General features: G+C 36.8%; 2 protein-coding genes and 1 pseudogene across 2 annotated transcripts; 1 reads left to right on the plus strand and 2 right to left on the minus strand.

The window, feature by feature from the left end:
- Positions 1–578: 578 nt before the first annotated feature.
- Positions 579–3,457, minus strand: LOC122066724 (heptahelical transmembrane protein 1-like). Its single transcript, XM_042630568.1, has 4 exons — positions 3,031–3,457; positions 2,671–2,745; positions 1,383–1,446; positions 579–1,297 (listed from the first exon to the last, which is right to left on the minus strand). The coding sequence occupies exons 1-4, from the start codon at positions 3,366–3,368 to the stop codon at positions 647–649; spliced, it is 1,128 nt and encodes a 375-aa protein (XP_042486502.1). The 5' UTR covers positions 3,369–3,457; the 3' UTR covers positions 579–646.
- A 1,327-nt stretch (positions 3,458–4,784) lies between these two features.
- LOC122066728 (probable sucrose-phosphate synthase 1) lies at positions 4,785–15,902 on the minus strand. The gene is made up of 13 exons (XM_042630569.1): positions 15,454–15,902; positions 15,201–15,290; positions 13,348–13,589; positions 12,744–12,807; positions 11,922–12,620; positions 11,642–11,758; positions 11,361–11,492; positions 11,078–11,254; positions 9,024–9,077; positions 8,868–8,930; positions 7,800–8,759; positions 7,402–7,529; positions 4,785–5,625 (listed from the first exon to the last, which is right to left on the minus strand). The coding sequence occupies exons 1-13, from the start codon at positions 15,634–15,636 to the stop codon at positions 5,346–5,348; spliced, it is 3,189 nt and encodes a 1,062-aa protein (XP_042486503.1). The 5' UTR covers positions 15,637–15,902; the 3' UTR covers positions 4,785–5,345.
- A 4,195-nt stretch (positions 15,903–20,097) lies between these two features.
- LOC122066729 overlaps positions 20,098–25,442 on the plus strand; it is a 7,313-nt pseudogene continuing 1,968 nt past the window's right edge.

Below are 25,442 nucleotides of genomic sequence, written 5' to 3' on the forward strand. Positions count from 1 at the left end.
TCCATCATTTCTTTTTGGTCGCAGGTACTATTCCTCTTAAATCTACATTTCCGTATTTAATTCACATTGCAACAACTTTGATGAATAAAAGATTATATCAATTTAGAGATAGAAGCTAGAAATCTTCTTTCTGTAAATGTGTTGCCATAATAAGAAGCAAATTAATGGGGAAGTGTTTCCTGAGGAGTACAGGTGATAGGGTCACACTTTCCAACATAAATCATTTTCCCCAAATTATAAATACTATGATTCTATGACATCCTTGAATTAAAGAAGTACCATGATTCATAATTTTATGGAAAAGTGAATGCTGCCACTTGCATTCCCCACTCCCAGACACAAGGAGACGTGAAGTAGTGTGGGGAACACAAGCGGGTAGTATTCTTTCTCCTTAATTTTATTTATTCCTTGCTAATCAAGCAAATGTACATTCTTCAAATTGCTTGTAAGTCTGAAGCTAAAGGGTTCATAACAATCCTTTACATATGAGCCCTCTCAGTTTTGAAAGGTATATATATATATATATATATATAAAGAGAGAGAGAGAGAGAGAGAGAGAGAGAGAGAGAGAGAGTGTATTTGAATAATAAAATGATCTTATAAAATAAATAAATCATAATATATTACAGTAAACACAATTAAGAACTTACATATTAACTATATCACAGCCCACAATATTACGCCATTGGATAAATAGAAGAGCTGCACCATAATGAGATAAGGCACCCAAGATCACAAAAACATGAAAAATCTGATGACTGTGGCCGGCCATATCAAACATTCCTGGTTTCCATCTCTCAGGAATCCTTGTAACGTAGAACAATGTGCCTATTCCATAAGATAATACCATGGCTAACTCATAACACAGTGCAATGAATCGGTTAGGTTGGTCCCAATTCACAACCATAGCATGGGCTGCCGGAAAAATCCCAAATAGAACCATGGAGGAGAAGAGCAATGCTCGAAATGGCCGGAATGTGCTGGCGGACAACGCCGGCGACAACAATGTTACTACAGTGAAGATACCCATGAGTGTGATCCCAGTGAGATAGATGAATTGCCATTGTGAATCACATTGGAAGATATAGTAAATAGGAGGAAAGAAGGAGGAGATGATCATGACGGCGATACCGACGTAATCTATTCGTAGTAGTAAGAGGTTTAAGGGTTGAGAATGGCAACTGAAGAGGTGGCAAATACTGCTACTGAGGAGGCAGAACATTGAACCACCTAAGAAGACGAAGAATGGCCATTGTGCTACTCTCAGGTTCTCTACGTCATTGAGTGTTATAGCTCTCTACATGCATGCAACACAGATTAATTTGTTAGTACCTTTGACAAATTTTGGTTAATTTTTGCAAAATCTGATTAATATAACTTACCAGCATGAAGTTGTTGGAATCACCGGTAAAGTTCTTCACTGTTGCTGTGGTTATTGGAAAAGGCCTGCCATTAATGCATACAAAATCATTAGGTTTGCCTCTCTCTCTCTCTCTCTCTCTCTCCAGGCAGTGCAAAGTCAATATTTCATTTACAAAGTGAATTTAAAATAATTATTATTATTTTACAAAAATGTCATTGCATTTAGATTTAAGGACCAATCTGAATAGAATGTTGGTGTGTCTTGTATTCTATGGGTTAACATAATTATTATAATTGGTTTACTAGTCCATTTGATAAGGAATTGTAAAATGATGATGGATTTAACATCACCAACAATCAGAAATACAATCTAAATGAAATTAGTAAATCGTCACCACGACAATTTGAGAAATACCATCTAAACAAACTTAAAAAAGCTTGATCACGACAATTACTAAATGAACTAACAAAGCTTGGTCACGACAATCACTAAGCGAACCTTTACAAATCCTAATTAAGGAAGTCACCAAACAAACCTAATAAGACAATCACTGAACCATAACCTTTCTCTTGCTATGTTGGATGTCAAGAAAAGAAAAGAAAAAATTCAAAAAATTTTGAATTTGAGAAGAGAATAGACATAAATCAATGAAATGATTGTGCCCTTATGATTTTTTTATTTATTTTTTAACCATTTTATTATTTTTTATTTTCTTCACATGCAAATATAGGCATAGTAGAATGCATTCCAAAAGAAAAATACCAGCACTAGGAGCAAAACCCTGAAACCCTAAAATGAAACTTACTACTCATAATTATGTCATCTAGTTTTCAAACTTTATTTTTGTTTCATAGAATTCATGGAAAAAAAGACTTAGTGCACAAGATTCCCACTACTACGGGATCTGAGAGGGGAAAAAGAGTAAAGTCTTGTCATGAGAGAATCCCTTCACAGTGATTTGATATAAATGAACACCAAGGAATAGTGAGTCTCATCGTTAATTCTCACCCATTTAACGTTCCTATTGAAGGTGTAAAACATGGATGAGAAAAACAGAGGATTTTTTTCCCTTTCTAGGTGGGTTAGATCCAGTTCTCTTCTCACCAAGGATGGTGAGAACTCGATTAAAAAAAAAAGGGAAAGAAAAAAAGATTTTTCCTTTGATTTATAAAGCATTTTCAGATGACAACAAATTCTTTCTAGGTGAGTGTTAGTTTTTGCATCTATTAACTGTTCAACATGAGAGGAGCAATATATAAAAGACATGGATGGAAAAAGATTAATAGTTAAAGAGATCTTCAACCAACCTGGTGAGTACTTGTGGAACTTGCCTCAAATTAAGGATTGTCAGCCCCAAGAAGAGTAGGAACCCTAATAGATGCCTGCATAAATTTTGGGGGGAAAAAAAAATCAAACATGTGAATTAACCTAACCATTCAGTGACATTTTTTTCTCATTTTCTTTCAAATTTTCTCTTCATAGATTCCTCTTGTTTAATTCCATGTAAAAAGATGGGATTTTTTTTTTTTAATGAAAAATAGAATTTCCTACTACCTATTTTAATATAAATAAAAAATTAAAAAATTTTCATGAAAAATGTCATTTCCATGGAAATTTTAGCTGAAAAAGAAGGAAAATTAAGAAGGGGGAGAGAATATGATACATACGTCCAAACGTTAAGGGTCTCGTTGTGCCAATGGAATATGCTAAAAAGGGCCTCTTTAAGAGACCAACTTGCTCTGTAATAATTCAATATGAACTCATTATCCTTCAGGTAATCAGGCAAATCCTTGAATGCCACCAAACTGTACTGCTTTTTTGTTTGGGTTCTCTTCTTGGTTGCCGCCGCTGTCGCCGTCGCCGTTATCTTCTTCGTCTTCACGACCACCATTGTCTTCTTGTTCGCAGTGGTATCATCACCCAAGTAATGGGTAGTCTTCACCTCCATCTCCATCTCCATTCCTCCTCTTCTCTTCCACATCAGCCTCTTATTGCAAGTACCCATTTCTGGAACAACTCTCTCCTTCACCAATGAAGAATGAACCTACTTACCCACCCTTTAAACTCTTATGTAGCTCACCCAACTACTGCATCATTTAATACTCTCTCTCTCTCTCTTGATGAAACCGTCACGACACGATACACACCAAGAGAGAATTTATTATGGCGAACTAATAATCGAAAAAATTAGATGGACGTTGGAGGTTTGAGGAATATGCTCTTTTGGATATCTTGAATGGAAGGGCATCTTCTCATTTATATTCAGTTATGAATGCTCCGATGGGAAGATGAATTGGTAAGCTGAACTTACCTACCAATGTTATGTTACCAATGTTATTTCTGGAGTGTGATCTGTGGACTGTATAGTCAAATCTGCTTAAAGAAGTTTTGGAGAGAGAAGGAAGGTTAATTTCGACATTTTCCCTTGCCATGTAAAGAGTCTTAACTAGGGTTTTAAAACTTGGAAGCCGCGTCTGATCGTTCAGGGCCGGTCCCCTAATCAAATCGGGCAAAACCGGTTAAAAAAATCAGAGTCAATGCCGATTCCGTATCCCATTCACTGACTTTTGAAACCCTGGTCATAGTAGACACATGGGTTGGTCACTGGTTGTTTGAGAAAGTTGGGTTCTTGGTAGCAATTAATTTGGTTGTATTGTGGAAACTTTTAGGTTTCGGAACCTCAGCTATTGTGGACTAGTGAAACTGTTTGTGCGAGTTAGTTAAGAAGCATCACCTTAGAATGGGTCATGTGAGAACCAGCCGGTTTAGTCTATTATATTAGAATATATAGTGTTCAGGGTAGGCCGGTCGGGTTGGGTAGAAATAGCTTACCAGGACTGCCATCGCTATTAGCTTACGAAGAGGCATGGAGGAAGGAACCGGGCGGGCAGTTATGGAGTTGGAATCATGGACTGGAGCTCCACCAGGTAAGCAAGCAAGCACAAAGGGGTACAGCTGGATCAATGGTGTGGCCAACCATGTGATGGTGATACATAACCAAATGCTGGTTAGGTGCGTATTTCTGTCATACGGTAGATCAGATTGGACCGAAATTGTGGGTAAGTAGACCTTAGGATTTTCTGCTCCCATGTTAGATTTCAGTCCAAAGAAAATTGAGGCAAGTGTTTTCTATCCCCTGGCCCTTAGGAGTTACCCCACACAAAGGTGTGCACACCTCGAAGCAAAGGAACAGTAGTCATTGCACGTTCCTATGTCTGGCGTAGGGCCTCTCAAAGTTGCATGGAAGGAAACTCAAACTCTCTCTCTCTCTCTCTCTCTCTCTGTGCTTGTACTTTCTGGTTGCGATTGCTGTCCATCATGTGCAATCTCAGCTGGCCTGGCAACTGTTGTAGCCTTAAGAAAGCACCCAACTACATCCAGCTTCAAGAATAATACAGGAAAAACATGGTGAGTCAATGAGTTCACTCTTGATATCCATGCTTCATTTATTTGAATTCACTTTACAGAACTGAAAAACTGTACAAGAAAATGAGAGCAACTTAAAACATAAGACCTTGCACAATTTTCCCAACCTTCTACAGAAAGAATGATGGGGAGCATTGGAATTTTCACCATGTCACATCATTACAACTGGAGAGTACATAATTGAAATTTGAGAAGTATCAATCAAATAAAACAGTAACAGCTTCTGGCAATGAAGGTGGGAAGAGCAGACAACGAGCCACAAATGGACATTGGCAAAGAAAAACCAAGCTTTTTTCGTACCCCAAGAGATTCAAAATCAAATGACGTTATGGAATTCCTGAGAAAAAATGAAGAATGCTCTGCTTTTTATGCTTTCCCATGGGAAACCATAAATTTTTCGTCTCAGAGAACCAACAGGCAAGCTTAGGATTCAAGTCTGAAGGTGGTATGGAAGCCAGATAGAAAAGCCCGACAGAACAAAGACAACCAGCAAGTAAATGAGTCTGAATTTGTTCTTAGATAGAAGGAGCAGATGGAGGAGTCTCTATCTACTCTTCTAGACCTTGAGAACCCCAAGTTTACCCAGTGACACTTGTATGTCATCACTGCTGCACTGCTCAGTAGTCTGGACAATATTTGGACTGTCCAAAGGCACAACATCTTCAAGTGGGTAGTTTTTGCTTGAACGAAGCAGGGCAAGCGCACTGCTGCAGACACCCTTGAATATAATTGTCTTGTGGACCCCACCAATCAGTCCTTCATAATCTGTGTCCCCACCTTCTCCCACAAAAACAACCATATTTGATAACTCCACACCCCATCGAACATATAGGTACCTGGAAAGAATGTGTTTTCAGATTGCAATCATCAAACCCTATACAATATTAGAGGATAGAGTGCAGAAGAAATGCAACAAGACCAGCACAATTGAGCAGGACCAAAAAAAAAAACAGAAGTAGTGGGAAATTTTATGAAAGCTAAAAATAATAATAACTTTGTCAATTTAGAATAATCAGATTAATTTTTGTTCATTTCATCTTTCCCCCACCCTGTAAGTATCTGAAATTACTCCCACAATTCAATTATTTTTTCAATTTTATGCCAATAAGAAGTAAACCAACTGGAGTTTGTAGTTGTTGCATTATACATTTCCACAAAGTAATTTTAAAAACAAAGAGGAATAAATCTGTTTGTAACCAAGCTTTTGTAACCCTGCCTCCTCTTCACATGGTTAATCTCTGATCAGCTGTATTGGCCGATTTGGGATTGGTATCAGCACTCACTGATCTTATACCAAGGATAAAAAGGTCCAAAAAACCAATTTTTATAGACCTACAGGGGCAAAATTGTCCGATTACAACTGATACATCCAATCAGTATCAGCAGAGGCCAAGACCGTGCACTAAAACCATGCCTCCTTTTGAGCAATTTAGAATTGGGGGCAGGGTGAGTAATTTCATTTTTGGATTGGTTCAGTTAATTCATACGTGTTAGATCAAACACCAAGAAACATGAATAATAAAGAGACAATAGATCCGTACGACAGAGATTTAACGAGGTTCACACACCAGGGTGGTGTGTTACGTCCTCGGGCGAAGAAGAAGATGATTCACTATGCAGAAGAGAAATTACACCCTAGCAGCGGCGAGGAAAAACTCGCCCTGAAACCCTGGCTGCGTGAAAACCCTGGAATACAATGACTTTCTCAACAAGCAACAGTACATTATATATACTCCAAATCGCGGGACGACCAATCGGGTCGCGGTCGATCCGGTCGAACCATACCGCCCCGCACCCCCATACGAGATCAGTGATGGGCGCTGGGCTTGGGCCTATCGGCCCAACCCCTCTGCTTCCATCACAGATCTCAGAAAATTTCCCATTCGGGTCGCCACCAAAATATGTCGGATCGAGTCAATCTTCAAAACGGGTCAGGAATTCGAGACAAACTTAACAATACGGCTTAAGCTTGGATAGATGGCTCAACTTGAGCTAAATCCACAGGTATATGGTAAGGTTAACTTCGGTCAAATTCTCATCTTTTATTGATCCGATGTAACAAAACGAAGTTCCAGTGATGGTACAAAGTTCTACCTCCAACAGCACTCTCATATGTGCTATGTGGTGAGGGCTGTGAATAGTCGGGGATGTGGTACTGCTACCGAACAGAAAGAGATTAATGGGACTGTTTCTAGAGCTTTACAATTTTCAGCAGAGATGGTATGTATGGAGATTTGCAACTGCTGGCAAAGCTAGAGAGAGCCCCGCTGCTGCTGCTCCTATTTTTTAAGGAATATGTTGCGGGACTTGGAAAAGGGAAGCCAGCAGAATTGTATTCATCCTCTTAAATGGAGGGTAATTTTGGAAATAAAATTTGTCGACATTCGGGCTTCATAGCATGTCGGCTCAAACTTGACTAATACTAATCCTTTGAGGTGGAGATACCAACTTTATGAGGATTTATCTACCCCTCACAAGTTATGCTAATGGGCAACTGAAGTAAGGTAACAAATTCTCTTTGTAACCTGCTTGGTTACAAACAGTCAACCCTAAGTTAAATTGTAGAACAAACAACAATCATATTCCCAAAAAGTGAACATAAACTTAAATACCTCAGGGCTTGAGAACGAGAAGCCAGTACAGGAATTGCATGCAACTTGGTGCCATTTTGACAGTATATAACATGACATCGAAGAGCCTGAATTCTCAACAATTTCCGGAGCTCCTTAGCAGGAGGGACCTGTAAAAACCAGAATAAAGAATAAAAACCAGTTATTTTATTAACCTAAGAAAAAAAAATATTTTCTCTACTATTTTCGTCTGTGTTATGCACATCTTGCGAGCTCAAAAGGACACTACACAGGTACACCCAACCCCTATGGTGTAAAACATAGAGCAGAAAGTTTTGAACTGCCATCAGGTTTTCGCTCACATCTCCACTCATTTGAAAACTGACAAGATGTAACAATCCTTCATTTGAAGAAAAAAAAAAAAAGGGAAGTTGATTTACCGATGCTGTGTTTTTCACATTAAATGCATAGCAATATGAAGTTGAACGCTGTTCATCCTCGGTAAAAATCTGTTCTTCATTTTTCCCCTTCTTATCAACAACTGAAGCAGCCCAACGGACCAATGTCTTTCTCAACCAGTCTCCATCCCAACGGTATTCAATATGCAAATAATAATCTGAGTCAACTACAAAAGGAAACTCAGAAGGGAGACCCTCAGAACTTGAAGATGGATAGTAAATTTCACTACCACTGTTGCAGATGAAAGCATCAAAATCAGTTGCACTCAGGCCTCCTGAGAGGAGAAGAGTTTGTATCTCAGATATGGTCAGGGCTGTTGACAATATGAACCCTACAGAGCCCGAAGCTCTAGCCATCCCTGCAGCCTTGAAAACCTTTTGAATGTATTCAAGCAGCTCTGTACTAGTATCAGAGTCCACGGCAATAACAAAAATGTGCTTCCTCATTCTCAATGCTGGGAATTTACTAACCATTGTATTCTGATCTGCTTTCTCAATGTTACCAGCCTTGTTTGTCTCCCTTAGAACACCCTTCGACCATGTCAAAACAGCATTCTCTAACTTACTCTTCCGGTGAGCAAAAGTTTCTTCAGAATCTAAAGCACTATCAAGAGTGGCACTATCTTCATTTTTTTCACCATCTAATGAAAGCTTTAGGTTCAGAGATATATCCTGAATATCTCTTAGGGAATCACCTGGTGAATCGGACTCTGAATTTTCATTTTCATCATCATTCCTCTTCCATTGTGGGTGCCTTGTCCTACAACTGGCTATCCGAGATAGGTAATTCTTACAATGTTCTGGCCATGAGAAAAGGTGAATATTTTTCAATCCATTCTGGCGACATTTTGCCCAGAGTTGCTTATCTGCAACAAGCTTTAGTAGAGCATCAGCAATAGACTGTTGATCATGAGGATCAACAAGGAGACCATTGTCAAGAACCTGCAACAAAGTTTACAATGAGAATCTGAAACTTCATCTCACTACAGCTGCCAAAATGGATCTAAAATGTCTTCTGAACAAAATCCTAGGATCAAATACATGACTCACCCGATGTATATCAACAGGACCTCCATTTTTTGTGGCGACCATAGGCAAACCATAAGCTGCAGCCTGTTCAGTGAAGGAGCAAAACCTACTTTAGTATCTGTCATAAATTAATTGCAAACCATAAGAGCTTTGCAAAAATGAAGGGAGTTCCAAAACCTCTATCAAAGTAAGACCAAATGGCTCAATAAAAGCCGGATTGATGAAAACACCCTGCAAAACCAAGATCAGACATGAGCTCCAACAGCATATGTGCCAATTCTGTGCTTATTGTTTAACAAATTTTTAAAAGCATTTATAAATTGACAAAATAATGTGGGGTAGGTGCAAAGAATGAAGAATTGGGGGAAACCAAAAAGGATTGTAGAACTTGATGGGAAAATAGCTAAGTTACTTGGATGTAAGCCTAAAATATTCAGCACTTCCCTCCAGACCCCTACTCTTTGTTGCTTTTCAAAGTACTCCATTGTGCAGGTCTTAGTCAAGTTATTTGCTTGTTGCTTCTAGACCTTTGGTTTGTAAAATCATCTGAGAAACAATTGTCTCCAATTTATGGTTTTCCAGGATTATTTAAATGTCAACTTTTTTTTTTGTAAGCTTAATAATCATGTTGATGCTCCTCTTTGACATTTTGGTGGGTTTGATTGTCTTTGGTTTTGTTCTGCTCCATTTGGGCTTTAGAGGATTTTCCCCTTGTATTGTTGTTATACAATATACACTATCTTAATTCTTGTCTATTATAAATTTGTCATCCTTTAAAAAAAGTGTTGAGCCCAGCATTTCTTAAACCATTTTGATATTTTCATATCTGCGCATCCTGTTTAATCTTCCTTTTGGAGTGCCTAAAAAGCAATCAAGCTTTTTTAAAGTGATTAGCAAAACATAATTTGTTAATACATATTCCAAAAAATACTATTTCACTACAGGATCTAAATTTTTTTTTGCTGCAAGCAGTTTTTGACAGAGGCTTCACCCCCACTAAGTTCTGTATTTCCTAGAATACAACTTATCTTTTATTGATTAGTCACAAATTTTCTTAATCCTTCTCAATCATATCCATCCCATGCAATTACAAATTAAAATCTAAACGGGGTTTAAGTTAAAATTTCCATGAGTTGGATCAATGTGCATTGGTCAAAGGACAAATTTCTCACAACCACCACCCAGTTTTCGTCTATGATCAACGCTATCGTCAACCTCTACATCATTATGGACAATACGAATGAACCAAGATAATAAGGATATTTTTTTATTTGGGTCTCCCCTGCCTGTTAATAATGAGAATCAACTGACATTGCATGTCCTCAGTTGCACCATACTCTCTCCTCTGTTCAGCTCATAAACAGACAAAGGTTGCATTGTCAGCACCAAGGCCCTAAAAAGGTTACAGAAAGTCATCATCCATGTGATGTTTCAGCTAAATCTCATCTAAATCATCAATTTACAAACTTCACCACATATTTAAAAGAATTTCTTTGATCCCTAACACCTCAGCCTGCACAAGGGTAATAACTCAACCATAAAACATGTATCCAACCAGACATGGGAAAGGGCAATAAAGTCACTAATTCATAAAGGAAGCAGTGGCCTTCCCCCCCCCCCCCTTCTCCTTAATTGTAGCATCATTATGGCATTCAAAATGATAACATGTGAAAGAGAGAGAAAAGAAAAAAAATCCCGACAAATTGAGCTACTCCAGAAAAAATGAGCAATATTGAAGTCTAATGAAACTTGCACAGTTGAAGGGGGAATAGCATTAAATTATCCTTTTTAACATGGTGATACTCCTATGTAGCCTCATTGCCATGACATCATGTGCATTGACAAAAGAATTACAACAAAGAAAATATTCCTTTTTTTTTTTTTTTTTTTCAGGGTTCGAGTTGCATTTTTCCATACTCAATGAAACAACAGAAAAATACATTTATTTGAGCATTAACAATCATTTTCAGTATCATAGAAGGGAAAGAAACCTTCACACTCCTACCAAATTCATCCTTCCAAGTCAAAGTAATAAATAATGTGAAGAAACCTAACGTATGGCAGAACTGAAGCCAAAATGCTCTTAATACACAAAAATTTAAATGAGACAATGAGGAACTATTAACTGGAATGGATAATACACATGATACAAGAAATGGACTACTAGTTCTATTTGAACCATGATCTTACTTCATCTGATTATTTAAATATATAAAAAAAAAAAAGAGTACCTTTGTCTTTGCTGCCAGACGGTAAATGTCAGGAACATCAGATTGTTTGTGGTGTTTAGGGTATGCTACTTGACCATACATATCATATTTGTCAATCAGCTTAATTATTGTCAAAAGAACAGATGCATTTGTGCCAGACATTTCATCAATAGAATCTCTATTCCCCATTATTAATGTCTGAAACAACAGAAAAATGGAAGAAAAACCTGCTTCAGCTCTTATGAACAATCATCAGCATTTACCCACTAAATAAGTGTCATTATGTGTCAAACAGAAACCATACGAGATTGGCAAGCTCCCTTAATGGGCGACATTCTCCAAATGCTTTGACCAAAGTTGTAATGTTCTTTTTAGGGTCCGGTCTAGCAAGGGCAAGTATCATAGGCTTGCGTGGGTTGGTAAAGAAGCGCATTATCTGCCACATAAATAAATATATAAATAATTGCCCAAGCCCAACTTCTACATTCGAAAACCAATTGCAACTGTAGAATCTGAAAGAAATCATCACTTGAAAATCAGTCAATCATGGATCAGAAGGAATAGAGAACAGAAGATTATTAAAACCTCAGACCAAATAGGTGGATCTGGGGAAGATTGATTATCTTCATTTCCTTCTGTTTCGCCGTCTATATCACCATCATGTGGAATAATATGATGGAACTCCATTCCAGGAGGAATAACCTGCAGATATTGACTTTACCAATTAGGACTCGTTATTGAGAATATTCTCCTACAACTTGACTAGTTTTGCATCAAATATGCAATTAATTCAAGCTTACTTAAATTCATTAAATAACTTTCATGGGAACCATACAGAATTTTATAAACATCAGTCAGTACTTACAACCATTCGAGGCATGAACCTGCCATAACAGCTAACACTACGCTTGATCCTTGCTCGCAATTTGCGCTCTAGTATCGGATCAAAACCATCATACAAACGCCATTGCTCTTCTATCTCCTGTCTTGTACTAGTGATTACTATTTCAGATGCATCAAGAGATATCTCTTCACCCTCTATCCGACGCATTATTTTGTATGTGGAATTTATTTCATCCTTGGACATGCGCCCTTGTTTCAGAAGTTGTTCAAGCTTATCCCGACCAAGTGAGTGGCCAGTGAAAAGCATCGGAACATTCAAAGCCCCAGACAGAAGAGCAGCAGAATCACCTGCATCTGCATAATGCCCATGGATGGCAGTAGGCCAGACTGGTTGCCCACCACCAATCTGTTCTCCCAGAACCTTAGACATCTGTATTATATGGCTAAGAGCACCATCAACAAATTCAGGAATGTGGGGCCACAACAGTTCCTTTTCAACATATTTATCCCTAGGCCCAAATGGTATACGGACGATATAAGCACCACTGCTCTCTCCCATGTCATCCGTGAAACTATCAAAGTTTCTCAGTGTCAACATCTCTGTTGGTTCACCATAACTCCAATCTACATCAGGTGCTGATACTTGTCTCGTCAACAAATCAACCCGATAAACTCCCGGCATTGTGCCTAAAGCCCTTGCAAGTTCAACAACATATTTAACCTAACAAAATGAGAAAATTTTAGATTTCTCTGTGACAGCTGAATACTGATGGCATCAATGAATTATCAAATATATGTACATCAACAAGGACCTCAGGGATAACGTTATCTGGTCAAATGCTACCTGACCACCGGTATCAGAATCACGCCCAAGCTCCATGTTTTCACCCCGTATTAGGCCATGGAGACTGCATGAAGAGTGTTGGTTAAAAACATCATCATGCATGCCAAATAGATCAAAAGAATAACATCACAGTATCAGGACAAAAAGGTAGTCCAAAAAAACATAAACTGCAGCAAACCCACAATCTCTTTACAGCTCGTCTCCAGAAGCTTCTCAACTATAAAGTACATGAACAGAGTTTTAAGTTTTGGCATCAATTTAAGACCTATAGAAATTAAATGAAATATATTTTAAATATTTAACTCAAAAAGTGTTCTGTAAGCAAAAAATGATTGAAATCTGGGAACTTTGAATTCTACAAAATTACTTTTCAGAGAGGTTCAATTTAGCCGACTCCATTTAACAAGGATAAGGCTGAGTTTGAGTTCGATTTTGAGACTGTAAGTAGGGCAAAAAAATCATGAAATGCTCAACTGAAAGCTAAAATAGATGTCCCATTCACTGATTGAAATGCATTCCTTTGAATAACTACCTCAACAGATAATTGAATAGACTGGCCAACTATCTGAAACAGAAAAGTTGAGCATAACATGTTAGTCCATACCTAATCAACACAATGTACAATTTCTTTTCCTTTTGTTGACTAGCCCAGGTCTCCATTACATCTACGGAACTGATTCTACGCATTCTGCCTCTGTTGCTTTCACCATGAGCTGACAATTCACTGACGACATCTCCTTTCTCTCCTTCTGACAAGTCTTCTGACATATCAGCGGTTGCCTCCCTGCGACCTTTTTCACGCTCAAGACGACGTTTTGCCAAACGCTGAGCTTCCTCTCCTTCATGCTGCATCAAAATAACCAAAATAACTACTTTCAGAAAATAATCATAAAGGAAGATGAGGGCAATTAACTGATGATTTCAAGTAGAATTTGCAGGTTGCAAATGGAATATCAGTCTGAATCCTTAGAACACATTACTTAATGAGAAAAAGGGATAGATTACCTAGGATCAGAAAAATGGGATCTAAGAAATGATACAAAAAGAATAAGAACCCAAAAAAACAGCAAGGACATCCAATCCTACTTATTGTCCATAATACATCAGAATAATTACTATGGATGAAATCATAACTCAAATTTAATGGACCAAGAATTACATTACGGAAGGACTGGTGTTATTGTATTTTCATATTGGCATCCATGAAATTATGTAATTGACCATTTTAAACATCCATCAAACACTGATCGAAACTTCATCCCACAATAAAACATCTACTCATGAAGCAGGGAGTAACCACACCGAGTAAATTTTGTCAATGAAAAACAAAGCATTTGCGTTTTTGCAATTCAACTGTCAACCTAAGGATATCCCAGAAAGAAAGAGTAAGCTTTTATTCCATAAGTAATAAGATAGCAACGATCTCTGTGGTGAAGGTATCACAAAACAAATTAACAAGTATTAACCAATTTTCTTCCGCAATCATCCACAACCAACATGAATTAAACACTGTTGAAGATAAAAATCAATGGGCAGAATTCAACAATGAACTGTTATTTTACTTGATAAAGCTACAATTTTTTTCATGTCAATGAATCCATTTTCATTCGATATTGATAATGTAGCAAAACATGTTTCATTATACATATATAAAGAATCACAAATCCCAAAACCTTATAACAACTACTTCAGGTACTAAATAATTTTACTAAGGCATATTAGGGGGAAGAAGAAGTAGCCCGATACATGGTGGCCCATATGAAATGGACATGTAGCTAACCCATGAGTTTGACAGACAGAATGACAACATCAGCACTTGACATCTTGGAAATAGCCAAATATGTAAGGATAGCTACCACCTGCTTGTCCATTTCATCTTCTACTTTGCACATGTTAGAGTGAATGTTAGAAAACAGGTTGAGAAAGTAAGTTTTTATAGAAAAGGGGTAGGGAGACAGCAGAAAGTGTAAGGGGAAGCATCAAGTGCATGGATGGCTATATGATTGAGATGTGCCACTAAATTTCACAGGTGGAATCCAAAGGATACTGCATCCCAGAACCAGAGTGACCGAATCAAACTTCCACACAACATCAAAAGCTGCATAACTAGGAAACACATTCGAGGATAATTGGATATTTTTTAAAGAAATAAAGAACTCATGGTTTTAGCCTCAAATTAAGTATAAACCCAATATGATCCAAATCAGCCAAAAAAATTCACAACTACAAGCAGCAAGGTGTTGCAAAGTCCTAATCAGCCTTTAGTTAAACAGAGTTGATCTATGAACTGTGCAAAAGCACAATCAAAGTGGAACCAAACCCAACACGAAATGATTTTCCAGTTTCAATAATCTATCAACATACAAAGTATTGGCAATAGCAAAGAAGAATCCAAACAACAGTATAACTACTAAGCTCCACACATCAGACGACAAGTCAATTGGAAAACCACAAAACCTGCTTCTTCTGCCGGGCCAAATTCCAAATCCTCCAACACATATTCTCCAATCTCGTATTCCTCTCCTGAGGACTCCTTGTCGCCGATGCCTGCATCAATACATAAAAGAGGAGAAAAAATTATCATTTCCATCATCCTGCAACCAAAAATCCTTCGAATCCTGCTAAAATCCTGAACACGGATGATCAGAGAACAATAAAACTCGCTATATGAGAAGAACAAACTGAAACTTTAAATAGTATTTTATCATACCTTAACCCATGAGCGATACAGATCGGTCTCATCGAAACCAGTAATGACTTCCTCGACGAAGTATCGAGTGGGACTGAATCTGCCTCTCTCCCTCAACAACAACGATGACTTGGGATTCTCGATTCCTGGCCCGACATCGAGAATCGCTTCCAGGTAACTATTTATCCAGTCGTTTCCCGCCATTAATGGTTTCTATTTCTTTCAGCTCGAAGAATTGTACCAGAGAGGAAGACAACGAGAATCGAGAACGAACAGAACTGTTACCTTACTACTTTTCTAGTTCTGGTTTTTCTGGTAGGATCTGAAAACAACAGAGAGAGAGAGAGAGAGAGAGAGAGAGAGAGAAGAGTCTTTAAAAATTGAGATGGGAGAGGGAAATGGGAAGAAGCTTATAAAGGAGTAAAGGAGAGAGTCTCATACTCAGACTCGCAGTTGAAAAACCTGGAAAATAATATAAAAATTACTCTTCGTTTTTCTTTCACTCTCCTACATTTGGGGAAAAGGTCCGAACTTTGATTCGGGTATTATGCCAAATAACTGTGCTGGATTCTTATATGACAAAAATACCCTTCTCTTTTTTCTTTTTCCTCTAGTTTATCAGTAATGTATGGTTTATTGGTTTATTGGTTTATTGGTTTATAACTTCTACCAAAAAAATATATATGTATATTGTTTGTAACTATTACTGTCATAGTTTCAAGAATCGGGTATTGGATCGATGAATCGGCTTACTCTGTCTGATCTTGATTTATGTTGATCCTAATCATTAGTACTTGAATTGGAATCGCATCTTTGTATCGATTAGATTTCCTAATCATTTTTCTAATATTCTAACCTCGATCGGATTGATTCTTGAACTGATAGTCCATTCCATTTTCATCTCATAATGGTTGAGAATCGATTACATCAGATCGATTCAAGTAGATTCTGATTTGATCCTTGTTTCGCTTTTTAAAACCTTGATTATGTTGTCTCGTTTATCCTTAAATGCTTAAATAATGTCTATGTAAATTTTACGAATAATTCATGACTGCTAAGTACGAATTAGTAATTAGGATTGTTTGGTAATTTATATCGTAGAATTTGGAAATAGTTTGAACTAATGAGTTGTGTTGGTATTTAACTCTTTACATATGCATCTACAATTTATTTCATTAAATTTTATTAAATAATCTATATGACTCATATATGAGGCTTCGTTAAATTTTTTAACTATTTAGTTGGTTCATAAATGAAATAAGACAATAAACATCCAATGACTGCCCTTGGATAGAAATCATTTCAAGAAAAAAAGGGATTATTTGAGAGAGGGGTGAGAAGATAGAAGGAGCACTTGCACATGCTACACTCAGCTACATTCAAGGACCCTTTAATTTTTTATAATAATAAAGAAATTGGCATTTTAGTACTTATTGGTCATTTGAGCACTTGTTTAGGTTTATTATGTAATTTTGGTTTGGTCCATTAGACCTAACATGACATGAGTGTCTATGAAGACAAGTAACTCTTTGTTTTTTTAGAAAGGCCGCTGACTCTTTTATATTTACATAGAGGTCCACAATTAAAGGATATCTACCAAAAAAACTCATGTCAGATGTGTGGCAATACACTCAATGGACACCTGTGCACCTCCTGCCATGCGACACTTGGAACATTGCATAACAGTGTTGTATTTTATTAGTCTTAAAAAAAAATTGTAATTTATTATTATTTTTTAAATTAAATTTATTATGTCCTGATTTGGTTTTTTCCCTTTCTTTCTTTGCCAACAGAGTCATGCTACCCACCACTGTGGTTTGACTTAATGTATCCTCACATGAAACAAATTCTATATAATTAAAGAGTAGTGGTTCTTCAGTTCAGGTGCATCTAGAATTTAAAATATATATATATATATATATATATATGTGTGTGTGTGTGTTTAAATGTCTTTTACAGATCTGCTATGTCTCAGCATAATTTGAAAGTGTATTCTAACAATTCAAGAAATAATATTAAAACATAACTTTTTATTACAAATGTTTTCTTGAAAAGTATTATTATATAATTTATTTTCTTTAATCACAATTTAGAGTTGAGATATTCACAGAGTGGGTTCTTACAACTTACAAAATATTGAGATAAAAATGATAAGATAACAAAAATATATAATATATAATTAGTAAATCTTTCAAATCATGGGTAGAAGACTAAAGCTGCATTTGGTATGATTTTTTAGAATGCATACGTACCAAATGCAGCCTAAGTTTGCTAATTGCCAAAAACAAGGAATAAAAAAATGGTGCAACTTTGTCATCGAAGTGGTAAACTAAGAAATTGTTACATTTTCTCTATTGTCCCTTGTCCTTTTTCCCAAAGTAATTTAACGCATATTTAATGTATAGATAAAAATGGTTTTCAATAAACTAAAAGTTATTTAATATGATTTTTATTGAAATGATAGGATTTATTTTTATTAAAAAAAAATGTTCTCCACCATATGTGGCAAAATATATATATATATATATATATATATTTTTTAAGTAGAAAAAACATAGACGGTATTGATCTAATTTGAGGTGAGAGGCAAATTAGAATATTTTTCTCATCTTATATGAAGAAATCTTATTGCGACAAAAATTAATGAAAAAGAAATTATAACATTACTTTTTAAAACTTTTAATATAACACAATTCTTTTTTCAATTAGGATAAATTTTATCATTTTAGAATGACAACTCTTGAAATAATATTTCACTTCCAAATAATTCTTATAATTCTTTTTATCTTTGACTTAAATAACTTTTAAGAACAATTAATAAATAACATACAACTCTCACTTCAAGTCTTCATCCCCTTGGTGGACATATTATTATTATTATTATATTTTACCAAAATTTATTATTAATATTTAATAGTATAACTTTTTCGTTACAAGAGGATTGGTTTTTCTTTCTTTGAAACTGCTCTCTAATATTATTTTATTTGAAAATAAAAATTTTTAAATAAACAATTGACACTTGTTTTTTGTTTTTCTTTTCAACCTTGAAGAATTCATCTATTCAAGAACACACATATAGAATTAAAAAGAAATAAATTGACAAAACAAACACCACCTAAAGATCTTTCTTCCAAAATATAGAATTTGTCTGGAAAGTTATATTTCTCATTTTAAGTTGTGTTTTCATGGACAAACAAAACTATTTGACCCCATTTGCTTGATGAAAAAAATGAGAAAGGTAAAAAAAGGATAAAAATATATTCATCCATTCTTATCTGACAAAAATAAGTGAAAACATCCTCTGCCGCGGATGCAACAGTACAGCAAGCATCCAATGGCCGAAACAACATCGAGGCACATGCCGATGTCATCTCGGCCATCTGATACTCGCCATACCACCACACCTGTGGCATACAATCATTACTCAAAAAATAAGGGTCTTAGCCCTTAGGTATTTTATAAATTACCAGATTGGAAGCTAAGATGAAACCATGTCAACGTATGAATTCTAATCCAAAGACCACACCAGGTAAGCATCATTTATACTTGATATATTAGGAAATAGCTTCATCATGTAGCTGGACCAGAGAAGCACAAAGAAGCACAATATTTTTTTATTTTTTATTTTTGTAGAAAGAAGCACATTAAATAGGTATAATTATTAGTAAAAAAAAATTGATTAATTATAAAGAGAGAGAAGGAGAAGGTAACGGTCCCATATGAGGACTTTTAGTTAAGAAATGATTGATTATAAAGAGAAGGAGAAGGTCCCTACCAAAATACACAAAAGAGAAGGAGAAGGTAACGGTCACATATGAGGAATTTTAGTTATGGGTCATGTAACGTATAGCGTGTTTAAGCATTTGGCACTCAATATAATTCCATTTTGTTTTGATGTGGCAACTGGCAAAAGCAAATTTTCCTTATAAAATAGCTCTTCCTGGGCAACGCTGGAATGTAAAATCAAGAGAAAATATTTTGAATTTTAATCTCCTGTTCCAAGGTCGCCGAAAGGAAAGAGAAAAAAGGGGGAGGGGGGTCAAAGCTGACGCAATAAATCTTTTCTTGCTAGTTGAAGAAACATGTGAACAGATCAGGTTCACGTACGAGAATGTTTTTGTACGCTTCTGATCCGTGTATAGAAAATCTATTAAATGAAGAGAGAGAAAATTTATTCTATATTCATGATCAGGACCGTTCTCGTATATTCTCGTACGTGAACCTGATCCGCCCTCAAGAAACACTAGTTGTTGTATTGAAATCATGATTTGAGGACTCGATTCGGTATTGACTTTGATCAATTTTAAATCATGATCGATGCCATATTGATGGATCCAAAAAAAATAAAGAGTAAAACAATATTTTTTTTTTTTTTAAATTAAACCCAAGGGTATTTCTATCCGATCTAGATTGATATTAGATCAGCATTAGCCTTCACCGATCCTATCCCCAATTCTGTCTTCTCAAACCATGATTGAAATTGTCAAGTAGATATACAATAACAGCCTCAACTAGTTGTAGGAAGATCTCGGGATTAAAACCAGCACAAAAGGAAGAGGAGTAAGTTAATACTTAGGTTATGTTTGATATATATTTTCGTAACATATTATTTACCTTATTAAAAAAAGAAAAAGAAAAAGAAAAAAGGGAGAGGGTTTCACGCGGATGGAGGAGGTAATAATTCCATATTGGAAGTGGATAGCTTGCTATAGAGACTTATAGGTATTTGGGCACCCTCTCCTTAGCGTTTAGCTTTTGAGGAAGAGTTCTACCCAAATTCATAACAAGTGGTCTCTGAGCCAAGGTTTGGCAGGGTCAAGTTATGACAAGGCCAAGGCATAGGAACTCGTTGTGTCTTCGATGATGAAATCAGAGAAGATCTCGATGGCTCCTACATGGAGGGGAAGATGGGATGATCTTGGACTTCCGCGTGGAGGGGAAAATTGTTTTTGTTCAACGTGGATGACAAAAGTAACAATTCCAAATCGGAAGTGGATAGCCTGATGTAGAGACTTATAGGTATTTGGGTATCATCATCTCCTTAACACCTAGTTTTTAGGATGAGTTTTACCCAAGTCTCTAACAAGATCCACTTGTTGGGAAAAATAACCATTCACTATATGTGTGCAAGTTAATGGAGATCCTTAACAAATAAACCCAAGCACAAAAGAATACACCAATCTTATGTGGAAATCCATGGGACCTCTTTGAAGTAAAATTTTCACCGTAATAAAAGATTTCCTCCCTAAACAATATAAAGGCTACTAAAATATCACAAGAAAAATCCTATATTGGATTATGGAACAATTCACCAAACAATGGTGGATTCATAAGATCACATTACTTTCACCTAAAAACCTATCATAACAAAATATGAAAAAGTCAATACCTTCCATTCTTCCCTTGACAAAAAGAGATCCGTTATGCCGCAAACTAATACGAGATAACACCTTCTCTTCTCTTTTTCTCACAAAAAAGATTGGAACTGAAAATTAAGAGTGTCAATATATAATCGAAATTGTTTACCAGAATCGAAATTGATCAGTTATAACAGAACAGAACAGCACCGTAGTAAATTGATCCAGTTTTGGTTTTATAGGCCATAATTTTGGTTTGGAACCAAATCGAACCAAAAAACCGATGGTTAACTGGCACCTAGTATTAAAGACTTAAAGTGTTTTGAAGTTCTATGGGTCTCCATGAAAATAGGGGAGAAGGAAAAAAAAAAATCAAAGTACGAACCGAGAAGGGAGCTTCACTTTCACACAATCACACTTCTTGATTTTCTAATTTCTAAGATCATAGTTAATTAGTTATAATATGTGGAGTCTTTTACGTAGAAAATATATTGTCCTTGGCAAAATAAATGTATATTGTCTTAACTCCTTAGGAAATTTAATATATATAGGATTCACACTAATTGTAGGATGCAAACCATTTTCTAAAACGACACTATTAACCCCATGTAAACCGATTGTGAACCGAATAACAAAATCCGATTAAAAACCGTTAAAACCCAAATCGGATGAAAATGATTCTGATTTCACCTTATTCCTATCCGGTGCGGTTTTGGTTTCACGTTATCAAAATGTAAACTGAACCGAATAACCAAAACTGCACTGTTTAACACCCCTACTGGAAATAGATCTCATACAGAAGAAACAACTACGTCCCAATACGAAATCAAAATTGGATTTGTATATATATCCACCACTTCTCCCTTAAGATAGTTGTGAGCATATTGATAGAGACGCGAGAGAGTAGATGAAACTCTCTTGCCACCTCTATTTTTTAACCGTCTTACTTTGTGTGGGTCCCCTTAAGACGTGAGGAGAATTCAATCCCAATACCAGAAAGGCAATGTGGCTCTTACACCAGCACGTGGGCCAATGAGAGCACTAATATAAAAGCATTGAGTGGGATTTTTACTTTTTGTGAGGGAGTCTCCCTCTCCCAAAATTGTGTCCATGTTACAAGTTACATTAGTTATCTTTCCCTTATAATGATAAACTATGATTTCGTCACAAATTTAAAGTATTTTCGTCAAATCTCTCGTCGCCAATAGAAACAACTTGAACGGATCAGTTGACACCCCTCACTATGAAGTAGTTTGTGGAGTCAAATTCAGCAACATCCGCACATTTGCGACTCGCTTATGGATAGCTTCTGATAGTCGTTGGATTGGAATGTGAAATGAGATCCATCTATGTGCCTCTCCGAATCCAGTGGTCCCAAGTGGTCATGGTACCCATATCAATATTCTGGAGAGGTTGATCGTCATTCTATAGATTCCTTCTGATGTTTGATTTCATGCGGTAGGACCCATATCCACAACTATGTATGTATTAACGTAAGGTTGAGGGTGTCAATGGGTTGGGTTGGGTTGGGTAGCCCACGCTCAACCCAACCCTCTGCTGGGCTAAGATATTCAACCCAATCCGGCCTTGGTTGACATTGACTGAGCCAGGTTGGTCCTAATTGATCATGGCAGCACTTGTATAATGCTATTTGGATTAAGGGTGCTAATTGGTTCGGTTTCGGTTTAAATGGTGCAGATCGGTTCAGTTCACATTTATTTGACTAAAACCATAATCGCACCTAGGGGTGTCAATTCTTAAACCGAACCGGTAAAACCGGCCAGACCGAACCGATAACAACACGGACCGAACCGAACCGAAGCCTTATTGGGTCGGTTCGGTTTGGAGTATTGCAACCCCAAAACCAAACCAAACCGAACCGCACCAGAAACGGATGAACCCGAAACCAAACCGAAACCGGCTCACACCCGGACCGAAACCGAAACCAAACCGGTAAGAAACCGAAACACTCCAAAATTCATTAAAAAAAAATCAAAATTTGCATAGTTTTGTAAACATTTGTATGGAAAGTTGAATCCAAACTGGACCAAAAACCAAAACCAACCCGGTTACAAATCGATTTAAGAAACCAAAGACAAACCGAAACCAAACCGCACCGAAACCGAAACCAAACCGAAACTGGAATTTCCTTATTGGTTCGGTTTCGGTTTGAACTTTCCCACACCGAAACCGACTCAACCCGGACCGAAACCAAGCCGGACCGACCGATTGACACCCCTAATCGCACCATTTACTAAATGGTTCCACTTTTTGAACCGTGACCGTTTAGTAAATGGTTCCACTTTTTGAAACCGTGACCGTTTAGTAAACGGTTTTGGTTTCCACGGTTTCTAAATGGTGTCGGTTTCACGGTTTTAAACAGTTTCGGTTTATTCCATACGGTTTGTAAAACGGTTCATAATCGGTTTGTTATAACTTGCAACCATCTCTAAACTGAAAATCATAAGCTTATCCAAAAATAATTGGCAACCACAAATAAGAAATTCTATATTAACGATGGTATGTCTTAATTTGATAATCTACTGCTATTTCTTTGCATGGCCATTCTCAAACATATAGAATTAATATTATACAACATCCAAATCCAGCCTTCTACAACATAAAATATTAAAATGACAGGTGGTTTAGCCAAAACACCCCATCTGTGATAACAATATAGTAACATATATGGATTACAAGTTGATGATCTAAAGCCTAAACTTGAACTGAATTGCAATAAATCATACCAAAGCAGGATGGACACTTAACTTAATTGTTAATTGTATATGGATTACTGCACCTGCTTTATTTAATTATTATACGAATTAATCGGATCGGTTTAAAAGATTTTGAACTGTTCGATTTAAACGGTTTCAATTCGGTTTGAAACCAACGGGTTTCGCGGTTAAAACCGACCCGACCCATTTAGCTAATTGGCCTAAAACTTGAAACCATAATCACACCATTTACTAAACAGTTTTACGGTTTCAGTGTAAACGGATCGGTTCGATTTCGATAAATGGTTTCAGTTACAAATTCACATCCTTAATTTGGATATGGATATGTGTGTGAGAGAGAGAGAGAGAGAGAGAGAGAGAGAGAGAGAGAGATCATTAATTCAGTCATTCTCAAACTTTGAAAGCCAAAAATATATATTTAAAGAAAAAGTAAATATAGACCTGGATAGTGTGACTAGAAAGAGCTGTTGATAGTGAATGAAAACATTTTTAAAAAATATGACATTTTATATGTTAATGTAGTAATATAATATATTTATTACATATGTATATTAGGGTTGGGCCGGCCAGACTCAACCCAAGGCCTTAACCCAGGTGTAGCCCTACCCAACATCGGGCCTGAAAATTCCAGCCCAAGCACACCCTGCAAGCTGAAACGCTTAGCCCATGCCTTGATTGGGTTTCAGGTTTAGGTTGGGCCGCGCTTTTTTTACACCCCTAAATGTAAGGGCTCCCTTGGATGCACCGCTTGTATGCAAGGCATGTAGTAGGGCTCGCTTTTGTTCTGGGCTAACATTGGCCAGAACCTGATTGATCGACAGTCCACCCTCCACACAGACACTAATTGAAAACTAACTAAGGGAGTATATCGGTGCAGTGCTAGGTAATCGGCTAGTCCTAAGGAGTCAGGATCAGAACTGGTTCGCTTTTACCTTATTGGTTTTTTTTTTTCACTTTTGCTCATGGGTGAATGAAAAATTCATTAAAAAAATGAAAAAGAGATACAACTCAAAAGCCATGAAGACCAGCCAGGGGACAGGATCCTTGACAAATGATGAAAAAAAAAAAAGAAAAGAAAAGAAGAAGGTAAAATAACAAAACCCGATGGGAGTGAATTTGAGATTCATAACCTTTTATTGACGGTTGTCGGTTGGGATGGTTTTGTGTTATATTAGTTAATACTTAATTTTTGGAGAGGATTCCTTAAAAAGCAGCACATCTCTATGTCAGCGTAGGGACCAATGAGAATGCACATAAAAACGTCAACACGGGTAAAATTTCCAGCTCTCATGAGGGAAGCGTGACAATTTCACTCAACTTTGTGTTTGGTAGTTGGGGTCATGTTGCCTTTTAAGTTTTTTTTTCCTCTTATCTTACGGTGAAAGATTTTGTATACGAATGTGCATCATGTGCGAGCATGCACACAACTATTGGATGAGGGATAAGGATCTATGATGCACACATTTTACCCTTATCATGATTGTACACTGCAACTTCTCCCCTTATTTTTTTCTTAATTTTGATACTCTAGTACATCATGTCAGACTCAGGAAAGGCTTGGATAAGCTCCAATCCTCGACCATCATAGCATAACTCAAATATACCCAGCCTAGATGAAAATCAGGTTGGGCCCGGCCCAAGTTGCACACTACTAAGAGAAGAAAATTATCAAAATGTAGTGCATACATAGAGGCGACGTTAGATTGTGAATGAAAATTAAAGGGAAAGGCAGTTCGTGATGCTGTCACTCTTGCTCGCAGCTTGCAGCTTGCAGCTTGCAGCTTCCAGCTTCCAGCTTCCTTCATTTTTATTTCAAAATACTTCAATTGGTACACGCAAGAAATAGGCCAATTCAGCAGCTTTTTGTTCAAGTTCTCGTGGAGTCAAATTCTTATCAATATGAGTCAAGGGAATG

This window comes from Macadamia integrifolia, unplaced genomic scaffold (assembly GCF_013358625.1).
Source record: "Macadamia integrifolia cultivar HAES 741 unplaced genomic scaffold, SCU_Mint_v3 scaffold2546, whole genome shotgun sequence".
Taxonomy (NCBI): domain Eukaryota; kingdom Viridiplantae; phylum Streptophyta; class Magnoliopsida; order Proteales; family Proteaceae; genus Macadamia; species Macadamia integrifolia.

Bases quoted from the DNA above. Each gene is read 5' to 3' on its own strand.
- LOC122066728 (XM_042630569.1), bottom strand. From the start codon at position 15,636: ATGGCGGGAAACGACTGGATAAATAGTTACCTGGAAGCGATTCTCGAT. The intron at 12,621-12,743 runs GTAGCATTTGAC...TCATTTTGTTAG, and splicing joins ATTCTGATACCGGTGGTCAG to GTTAAATATGTTGTTGAACT. The intron at 7,530-7,799 runs GTAAATCAACTT...TGGTTTTTACAG, and splicing joins ATGTGAAAAACACAGCATCG to GTCCCTCCTGCTAAGGAGCT.
- LOC122066724 (XM_042630568.1), bottom strand. From the start codon at position 3,368: ATGGGTACTTGCAATAAGAGGCTGATGTGGAAGAGAAGAGGAGGAATG. The intron at 1,447-2,670 runs GTTGGTTGAAGA...CATTAATGGCAG, and splicing joins GTTCCACAAGTACTCACCAG to GCCTTTTCCAATAACCACAG. The intron at 1,298-1,382 runs GTAAGTTATATT...GCATGCATGTAG, and splicing joins ATTCCAACAACTTCATGCTG to AGAGCTATAACACTCAATGA.